Source organism: Kryptolebias marmoratus, linkage group LG8 (assembly GCF_001649575.2).
Source record: "Kryptolebias marmoratus isolate JLee-2015 linkage group LG8, ASM164957v2, whole genome shotgun sequence".
In the NCBI taxonomy this organism is placed as follows: Eukaryota; Metazoa; Chordata; class Actinopteri; order Cyprinodontiformes; family Rivulidae; genus Kryptolebias; species Kryptolebias marmoratus.
In genome coordinates, this window is record NC_051437.1 from 4,570,322 (window position 1) to 4,581,419 (window position 11,098).

At 37.6% G+C, this 11,098-nt stretch overlaps 1 protein-coding gene across 1 annotated transcript in view; it reads left to right on the plus strand.

The window, feature by feature from the left end:
• march9 (membrane-associated ring finger (C3HC4) 9) overlaps window positions 1–10,354 on the plus strand; it is a 31,506-nt gene extending 21,152 nt beyond the window's left edge. The window contains exons 2-4 of the mRNA XM_017436463.2: window positions 3,960–4,115; window positions 8,938–9,130; window positions 9,784–10,354. Of these exons, the coding sequence (XP_017291952.1) occupies window positions 3,960–4,115; window positions 8,938–9,130; window positions 9,784–10,115 (681 nt within the window). The 3' untranslated portion in view covers window positions 10,116–10,354. The remainder of the gene's footprint in view (window positions 1–3,959; window positions 4,116–8,937; window positions 9,131–9,783) is intronic.
• Window positions 10,355–11,098: the final 744 nt, after the last annotated feature.

Below are 11,098 nucleotides of genomic sequence, written 5' to 3' on the forward strand. Positions count from 1 at the left end.
TCTTTATATTTTAGAGAATGCCCCAACTTTGTGCAATTCTTTTGTGTTCACTGTAATAATCTGAGTTTTTGTGAATCAGTAAAATGTTTTATTAGCTCTTCTCACCTTCACCTTCCTGCCCTTGAGGCCTCCATTCTTCCTGTGGTTCCTGCAGACTGTTGACTTGCCCTTTTGCCAAATTTACTCCACATCAAGCTGTGCCTGTTTATTGATTTAAAAATGATTCACACTGTTATTTCTCCCACAACAATGCTGTTTGATTCTAGACTCACTGATTTCTTTCAGTGGGTCTGTAAATTCAGTGAAATAAAAATGTGTCATCAAAAGGCAAGCCATCTTATGTTAAATAGTGGCGACAACCTGAATTCAATCACCCTTAATGTATTAAATACACCAACAGGCTTCAGATTCTGTGGTGTTCATGAGATAGTTTGGCACTAAAGACACTCCAGTCTAGCTTGTTCTTATGAACTGTAGTTATTTCAGCCTTCCCACAATGGGTTTTATTTTTGTGAAATGAGAGAATTAAGATAATTTTGTTGTATACTGATGTTCCAGTCATTTAATTATTTTCATTCTTCAAAACATATTCTATAATGACAAAGTGAAAACATTATGTATACATTTTTTGTAAATTTATAAAACGAAAAAGCTATAATATCACATTTTTTATAAAGATGTTTAGACTTTTTGCTTAAAGTACCTTTGGCAGTATTTTTGGGATCAAGTCTTTTTTGGTACCTGTACCTGTTAGTTGACACTAGATGTGAGTGAGAGGGCCAGACAATTAAATCTTGGTTTCATCAAACTAGAAATTCTTGTTGCTCACACTCTGAGAGTTCTTTGAATATTTTTTGCAAACATCAAGTGGGTTTTCAAGTGTTTCACTCTGTGGAGAGTTTTCCCATTAAAGGCTCCAAGAAGTAAGATGTCAAGAAGTCTGTTCGTGGTCATGTGGTTATGAGACGTTCGTTTTTGCACACACCTTTCAATTGCTGTCCTCAAAAAAGTGCTGATTTTGGAAACTTCAAACACCCTCCCAGCCTGGTTCCTTATGTCAGGAAAACACATTTATGATGTTCTAAATTTTATTTTTTTTTCTGTGGGAGGGCCCCCCAGATCCCCCTTGGTTGATCATTGTTTCACCCAGTGGACATTCTGCCCCCTACTTTTTCTAAATAGCCTCCTACTTCTGATATTTTTGAACCCCTGCCTAAACCCCCTCCACCCTAGACTGTTCAGTGAGGCTGAAAGACCAGTTCTTAGAAGAGTTCCTGTTGTCTCAAATTTCCTTCATTTGAGAATTATGCAGGCCACAGGACTCTGAGGAACCTTCAGTGCAGCAGAAATGTTCTTGTAGCAAGCTCCAGATCTGTGCCTTGCAACAATTGTGTCTCTTAGCTCTGCACACAGATCTTTTGACCTTATGACTTGGCTTTAGCTTTGCTATACATTGTTAGCAAGGATTTCTTTAATAGAGAGCTGAGTGCCTTTTCGAATCATGCCCAGTCAATTAATTTTACTGCAGGTGGACTCCGATCAAGGTGTACAAACATCCGAGCAGGAAATAAGAGAAATGTGACGCACCTCAGCTATATTTCAAGTGTTGCTCCAAAAAGTCTAAATACTTATGGAAATGTGATATCTCTCTTCCTTTTTATTTATTTATTTTTTAACCAAAACTCTCCATACAAATTCTGTTTCTACCATGTCATCGTTAAGGTTTTGAGTGGAGATTAAAAAATTAAACAATTGTAGCATCAGACTGCACCAAAACAAAACTGAAAAAGGTAAAAGAGGTCTGAATAAATACAGATCCTAAATACAGTGGCTATATTTGGGATGGTAGTTCTCCTCCAGAATAAAATTAGGTTAAATCATATGGAGCCCCAATGACATTACATGGTGGTTAAGTGACCATCACTGATGTTCTTGTATTTCTCAGCATTGAGTATATCTTGATTGGATCCCCAATTCTATTTGTAGAAATAGGCCCCAAATTTGCAAAACACTTACAGTCATTATTGTATTCCTCTTCAGTCTTCTGGTAAACAAACTGTCTCCTGCTGCAACCAAAAATGTTACTTTTACTATTTTAGACCAGAGCACCTGCTGCCATTTTTCTACATCCCATTTCTAATGTTGTTGTGCATAGTTGAGTTATCTGGGCTTGTTTTTACGTCAGTGCTGTAAAAACTTATTCTGAAGAAACTTCCATGGACAGTGTTGTGGCAGTGGAAAAACAGGAAACAACGGTTTAAACTCAGTATCTTTATTCCAGCAACTGCTGACATAACATACTGAACACAGCTCTTTCTGTATATTAAAGCTTGCTTCATACTCTGTAAGAAGTCAAGAAATTGGCTTGCGGTAAATGAGAAGTTCTTTTTTACACACCCCTTTTATACTCCACCAGAATCTTCTCACAGAATTCCTTGGAAGCTCCTCCCTCCTCCCACAGCACTGGAATGGATTTTTTTCCCACTGGTTTCTCTACTTTCCTAACCCTGGATGGGTTTTTCCTTCCCTTACCACGACCAGACATTTTTACTATACAGACTGAGACAGTAAACGCATTTGCAAATTTGTCTCAAAGACACTGCCATTGTTTCCGACAGTCGATGTACAATAACAAATGCAGAGAACGTGTTCCTATGCTGCCTGGCCAAGGCGTACTGCCTTCTGGTCAGCACAGCTACGGAGAGCTGCCTGTGTCTCCGTGCATTCTCTGCTGTACACAATAACTGTGATTTCTCCTTCCACAAGTTCTTTGCCGTTTGATTATCTTTGTAAGTTTATAAGTTTTGCTGGAACAGTTGTAAAAATGGCTGTATTTTCTAACAGCCTCAGCCAGCAGCTTCTCAGTGGCGAAGTTGAAGTGAAATGATTCCAGAGCAGGTCACTCGTTTTTCCGCATAAACATGCCCACAACAACTTCTGACCAATCACACAATACTTGGCGCAAACACCTATGAGAAAATGTTCAGCCAGGACCTTGTGTCGAGAAGGGGGGCCGAAGCTACTAGGAACACAAAATGACGCAGTTTCCCTCATGCATGTACGCCGGTGAAAGCAGATTTCTTCACTTCTTATAGAGTATGAAGCAGGCCTTACTCTGCCCTCCCAATACAGTCTCTTCTGTTTTATTCTATCACAGTAGTGCGCTCTGGTGGCAAAGAGCAATAACAACAACAAAACAGAGCAACAGCTGTATTCACTGTGTAAAGAACAGAATAAACAATAGATAAGTTTACCTGAATCCCACAGGTTTCTTTTAGTTCTGAGCTGATAGCCATGCTGGACAATGTTGAAGTACATATGGTCTGTCTTTCATCCGCTGACTGCCAGATCTACTGTCCTCAACTATGCTTTTTCTTTCTTCAAATTAGCCTGAAGAGCTCATCTTGAAACCTGACCTCGCTAATGTAAAATAATCATATTGTGCCTTCTTGCTGTTCTCAGTCCTACTCTGTTATCTGAACTGTGACACGAAACTGTCTTACACAACTTAATGTAGGTAGTATATTTTGGGTGTTTTTGTTTCAGTCAGTGACTGTTTTAACCTACACACACAAATGATGACCATTACAGATCTCTGGTATAATTGATAAATCATACTCTGGACTATATCTCATAAATCTTTGACTTTGTTCAAGTGTACCTATTGACATTGTTTTGAAGCCGAAGGGTGGTCACACTAAATACGGATCTGATTCAGATTGTTCCTCTGTTAGCTCACTTTGCATTCTGTAAATCCCATTCATCCATTCATTTCTGTACTCACATTATTCTATTCAAGGCTGTGGAAGGCTTAAAATTTTGCTGAGCCTGTCCTACAATGAAACTAGTCCATTTCAGACTACAACTTCCAAATTGGAGGTCTAAATATAAACAGTCTATGACCAGATTTGGTTTATGGAATTTGAGAACTAACTCGTTTTTTTCTGTCTGTCCTGCAGGGAGAGCTGTTGAGTCCATGCCGCTGTGACGGCTCAGTGCGCTGCACACATCAGCCCTGCCTCATCCGCTGGATAAGCGAGAGGGGCTCCTGGAGCTGTGAGCTCTGCTACTTCAAGTACCAGGTCCTGGCCATCAGCACCAAGAATCCATTGCAGGTAACACAAAAGGAGTGAGAAGCATTGAACTCTGATAAAACATACTTTTTGCTTTTTATCTGTAGCTGTTCAACAATATTGGACCAGATCCATCATGTGTTTTAAATAGGATTCAAGGTACTAAATAAATACTGTACTGTATAAAATTGCAAGAATATGATCTGCCTTTTTTTTTTTTTACAATTTTAAAAGCAATGGAAAGATTAGGACCATCCATTCAGCCATTCTTTTCTTTACTTACTTTTCTGTGCAGAGTTGCAGAGTAGCTAGTGCCTATCTCCAGCGATCAAAGTGTGATCATTGTGTGGGAAACACCTTAAACAAATCACATGTCCATCACAGGGCCACAGAGAGACAAATGAGACAGATGACTATACACACTCTCACTCACACAGTTTAGAGTTGTCAATTAACCAGTTTTTCAATAAATATAATTTATCATTAGCAAGTTTTTTAGAGTTAGACATGTTTTCTGTCAGAAAGCTCCCATGCAGGCATCAAAATACAGCTCTTTTTCTCTTGAAACTCCTGCACCAAAATCAAAAAGCATTTGAGACCAAAGACTGTAAACAAAGGTAGACCTCAGACCAGAACCTGGAAGTTTAAGCTGGAACAGGACCAGCTTCCCTGTCAGCTGGTTCCAATTGATCACCCCCATGAAGGTTGTCAGGCATTCTGGAGACTCACTCAAGATTTCCGTTCATCATGTAGTTGCTAGCAGTCAAAGCACAGTAAGATACTACTTTAAAGGATAGTCTGTTCATTTTTGAAGTGATGTTCTGTCTAACAGTTATCAGTAGTTAGTACCTTTTCAGCTGTGACATCAGTCACAGACTGTGGAGAAAAGGGCAGACATCTTTGTTTTCATTTTTATTTAACTAGATTAAAACCCATTGAGATCATGATCTTTTTCGCTAAGGGGATCTGTCTTGTCCAGGTTAGGCTAATGGCTAGCCAAATGAGGGCCAGTTTTATGTCATTTTTCAGGCCAATAAAACAGCTTTTTCTCAAAAACAACATACTGGTGTGAAGGAATATTATATTAGCTAATAATTAACCTCTACTTTTTTGCATGACATCGTTTGTTTAGTTTGTTGCTGTTTTCCCAACGGAAGAACAGCTGTGTTACTCCACAAATGTATGCGTGCTGAATCAGTTCACCTGATCAGGACTTCTAATCAGTCAAAAGTTTACTCAACTCCTGGTGGACTGATGCATTCAGCAGCGTCATTTACATGATCTATGTTCAGCACCTATTTGTGTAGTAACACAGAACAGATCATTGTTTGGCTAGTCATTAGCCTAGCCTGGAGGAAGTCTTCTGTTTGTTTCTTCATACTCCAAGCTCTATGACTGATGTTACTGCTGATTAGATACTAACTACTGATAATTATTTGATACAACATCACTTCAGAAATGACCAGACTATCTCTTAAAGCCTAAATTTATTTTTATTCTATGTTAAAAATGAGGATGAAAGGAATCATTGGATAATATGTGTTATTAAGTACAACAGTGTTCACAATACTTTTGTCATAAACACACACGCACGCTGGGTAATGACTCCAATTGCATCCAAGTTTTGAGTACTTTCCTAAGCGTGGCTCACATTAGGAAGTGACTCACATCAGGTAATGACAGTAAACACAACAATGTTTGCATGTGAGCATCTAAAGCACAGGAAAATGCTCATCTGATATGTGAACTGATACTTTTGTAAACATGAGGGAAAACACGCAGGACAGCAACAAAAGAATAAAAGAGCTGCTTCTATCAGTGCCTTTTATAAAAAGATACACAACAGCAGACCAATCTCTCTGCTGAAACAAATCACAGGCTGTCTCTGGTGTGAGAACTGTTTACCATACTGCACTGACAAATCTTCCCTCTACGTCACTGTCCTTCTGCCCTCATTTTCAGGCACAGCCAACAAAACCTTTGAAAAAATTAGTATGTTGATATGTCTGTGGTTTTTAGTCATTTATTTAAACAGTGAGAAATTACATAAATGAGTGACAGAAAATAATAAAATATGTGCATTTTAGGTACTTGTCCTAATCTAATAATAATGTGGTTTACACATCAAAAATATTGTCCAACCTACTCGCCATTTAAGAGCTATATCCACTACATACTGTTGTGGCAGCAAAATAATTTCCAGGCACTGTTAGATGAAATCACTCAAACAGGTTTATTTATATATTGTGCACAAAATATAGAGAGCATTAAAGACAATTAGGTATTAACATCAGACTCACAGGTCCAAATGGGGAAGCTCTGAATCAAAGCTCTGGCCCCCAAGTCAACACAGGAGCTTTTATTAAAGATATTAAAACACTGGACCAGAAGGAGGAGTTAGGCAAGGCAATCTGGTTCCCATGAGGAGAAAATTCAACATCACCTCCTATAAACAAGTTCATTCTGTGAGAACCCATGGCACTTGGAATAGAAGTCATAACATAATCAGGACTTATCAACAACAGGTGTTACCCTATAATAAATTATGCCATTACAATACTTTGAACAGCTTTTTTTTGTTTGTTTGATTGTTTTTGTCCTGTTATGGCATATCAAGCATACCATATAGAGAAGATGGCTGCCTACATGTGCCAGAACAAATTTGCTCTAAAAAAAAAGCATATCTCGAAATGAGAATCCTAATTGCATGATTTACTTTATTGACTCAAGACTGAATCTAGCATCAGAGTAGGCAGGCCACATTGTTGTAATAGTAACCTGTTTGTAGGCCCATCAACCATGACTGTTTGTGAGACAATTAATTGTCAATCTCAAAATGTTAATAGACATATTTGATTATTATCACTTCATCATGAAAGGTAAGCGATCATGTAATTGCCTTGGTATGTGTTTTTTTGGCTGTCTGTAAAACTAAATTTCTTGAGAGTCAGTGGATGGATTTTAATGAAACTCTTAAATAGTTATCATCAGATGAACATCTACAACTGATTAACATTAAACTGGACCAAAAACTGATTAAACTGATGCTTTTTTTATTATGAAGACATTTGTTCGAAGGACCACATTGGGTTGCTTTTTTGCCAAAAAATGGAAACGATTACTGAGAATTTAAGTCCAAAAAAAGAAACGTTGAACTCAGTCCATTTGTATTGGGGCCTTTTGTTAATGCCTTGGTGGAAGAAACAAAACCCCAAAACAACAGCCAAACAAAGGCTGTTCAATGATTACTGAATGATTGAGGCCCTGTCTGCACACATCAGATACTTTTAAAAATAGAGATTTTCTGCTGTGTTTGCACCTCCTATCTACACATGAACAAATGTTTTTTTTTCTTTCTTCATAAGAAGTTGATCTATTTGTGTCTTAACGTAAAAATACTAATGAAGCTCAATAATTTATTATAGTCCTTTGATTTAATAATGTAACTAACTAAGTTTTCTTATGTATTATTTATGTAAAACTTAAAAATTAGTTGCATTTTTCTTATGTCAGTCCTCAAGTAGGTTTTGTGGCTTTGGGCAACTATTATTTAGTGGGAGGAAGAGCAGAAACAGCTCTTTGGATTGTAAAGATTTCAGGCCTTGATGAAGATGTAGGGTGCTTTTCAGAAACAATGATGTAGCAGCTTATTTTAAGTAAACCCATCAAAACAACAATGGGGCAAGTTTTATAGTGTTTTTATTACATCTATCTCACTTTATCTTGTTCCTGTTGGCATCAAACTTTAACTATGTGCTGAAACAGTTAATAACTAATAAATTTGTTTAGGATATAAAAAAAGAGTTTCGTGAGAATCTTCAGCCAACCTAAGGACCTTCTTTCTCTGTATTTTCAAATGTCATTCATGTGGAACTTCTGCTCACCTATTATTACAGTATGGATATTTCAGCATTTTCTTAGAATAGCGTGGGCAGATTTTTTTCATAAATGGAGAAAAATATATTTGTTCAAATGTATTCATAGAAGTGTAGACAGGTTATTCTATGAGTGAAAGTGAAACAGTTAGAACTAACCCTCGTTCCAGTATAAAAAGTAAACAAAAGTCAAACAAATGTTGTAAAATAGCAGATGTGAAGCCTAACAAACCACATCTGCTTTTGTCAGCCATCTTTATTCAATATGTTTTAGCAACCTGAAGAGGAAGTCCCAAAACTCAAAAATATTAATGAAACAACAGATTTTAAATATAAAAGGGATTTCTTTACACTAAATACAGACAAAATAATGAGTTATGAATGAACCAATCCAGTTAAACCTTAAGGCAAAAAGGTGATTGAATTGTTGGATCATGAAATTTACACCAAATATGTATTAAATTATAACTCTGATTAAAGCATAAATGTGATGAGAAAAATTAAGATAGCTGGGATTTATAGGGGTTTCATTAAAACAAAGAAAATAAAAGAAGTGCTGCTTTTATAATGAGTCTGTCACTAACCCAAAGTAATTTTTAAATTAAATTATAGACACACGTAACTGAAGCAGAAAAGGGCTGACCATGAGGAAGAAAACTCGTCTGAGTTTTTAATACATCAGTGGTCCGAGGTGCTGAAGGTTGTTTTTGTCTGTTCACAATGGGAAAATACATTTCTGTCTGTATTTTATTTTTTTTCTAACATTTGTGATTTCTTTTAAGTGAAAGTCACCAAAATGTTTTTCTTTTCCCTGTTGTTTGTGTTATCTTTAATTGTATTTAAAAAATGTGCAGACATTAGTCAAAGATCAACCAAAATCATACTGGATGACTCGTGACTCGTATGTTCACATTGTTGTATTTTTACTTGAGTAAGTGACCTGATTATTCCTTCCAACACTGACACTTTGACACCTTTCTCTTTCACAGTGGCAGGCCATCTCCCTGACAGTGATCGAGAAGGTGCAGATAGCAGCCATAATCTTAGGTTCCCTGTTTCTCATTGCCAGCATCTCCTGGCTCATTTGGTCCTCGCTCAGTCCCTCAGCCAAGTGGCAACGTCAGGACCTGCTCTTCCAAATCTGCTACGGCATGTACGGTTTCATGGATATCGTCTGCATAGGTAAAGGAAGGAGTGACGCAAGGCTGACACCAAAATGTGCAAACATACAATCATGCCACAGTATTGAAAATAGCTACAGCAGCTAGAGGCATGGAGAGAAGGGTTAGGTGACAGAGCAGAGAGTGCTTGCTGCATTATGCAACAACAAGGGTAGCATAACAAGCAGGAAGCACAACAACAGTATTAATAAGTAGAGGTTGCATTATACAAGGACAAACTTGTGTGGTGAGACAAACGTGTATTCAATTTACATTCTGGCGCCTGTTAAGATTGTGCAGAATTATAGAAGTAAACTGGCAGATGGTGCAAGGGAGGAGATAACAACAACACTAAAAGCCAAACAAATTTTGATGATGTTGCAGAGTACAAGAGACTGTTTTTAAGGTGTGACTGGGTCAACTGTCTCTTACGCAATTATGACTTCTCTGAGTCAGACAACACTGAGAACAGATGGCGTGAGAGATCTGCGCCACAATTTTTGCCAACTGCCTATTCTCATCCACAGGCGAGATAGAATGTTCCTACCTATGATGCTGATCGAAGCTACTGGGTCTGTTTAGCATAATATTTGATGTAAGCAGCAGGAATTCAGGAAAATTTCTCATCTTTCAAACATCGTCCTTCACTCTGCCTGTGTTTTTTATTCCAACCAGGGCTCATTATCCACGAGGGATCATCAGTGTATCGAATCTTCAAACGATGGCAGGCTGTCAATCAGCAGTGGAAAGTCCTAAACTATGAGAAATCTAAAGACTTGGGTGACCCGGTGAGTTCAAACAATAAGAACAGTGCCCGCAACTCTCGCAGCAACCCTCATGGTCTGGCCAGCAGCAGCAGGGGTCGACAAAGCAGGAGGCTAAGAACTATTCTGAACCACCACTGTGGATACACCATCCTGCACATCCTGAGTCAGCTGAGGCCCAGTGACCCGCGGATCAGCGCCGCCGCCAATCGAGAAGTGGTAATGAGGGTCACCACTGTATGAGATTGACCAGGCATTTGTGGAGCAGAAAACCTCCTCTTTGTGTCTGCTGTGAAACAGTAGAGGGACTTGTGGACCTAAATGAAAAAAATAAATAAATAAAAATAAACTAAAGACTCATGAGGGCAACAAGATCCCTGCATGGAGCTGAACGATGCCTGGAGTATCAAAACATTGAACACAAGTGAGGATTTCTTCTTGTTTCCTACGATAAAAGGAAACCAGATGCTCCTTTTCAAAAATTAAAGAACTGTTGAAAATAAGGACGAACAAACATTAAAAGACTTCAAACATGAAATACAAGGTAGGGTTGTAAACAGGCTTTATAACCTGATACAGTATGACATGATATTTTTCTCCAATTCAGTATCTGGATGCACATAAGCATTTTGTTTTTGTTAGTATTCCTCTTAGTTTGATTTGTATCGCTGTTTTTTGTTGGGGGTTTTTTCTACTCACTTTGATTTTTATAGGGATGACTTTAAAAGAAACCTTGTACGGTAACTCCAAACATGCCAAACATTTCCAGACAACTATTTATAAGGATTTTAAAATTTCTACAAGCCAACCGATGCTGGTAAATAGACCGAAAACTGATACTAAACAAATGTGAGGGGAACACAGAACTGTTAAAAGAAAAAAAGATCATGAATAAAAAAAAAATAAAAAAAGTGAAAGTCTGTAATATTTCTGTTACATTTAACCTTTCTGCAATAAAGATACATATGTACATTTCACATGGAATTTTGCATGGGTATATAATTTTATTCTTCATCACATAACATTAGCACATGACAAATTTGCTCTATTTCGAATGGTGCTTGCCAGAATAAATACTTTGAAAAACATCTGTTTTCATTGTACCAACCTTTGTCAGTATGGCAAATGGCAGTGTGTTACAGCTATTTCAGCTAAAATACAGATTGTTGCTGCTGTGTGCTGATTAAGATTTGATAAGTTAAATATTGGATTAAAAATTGGGATCA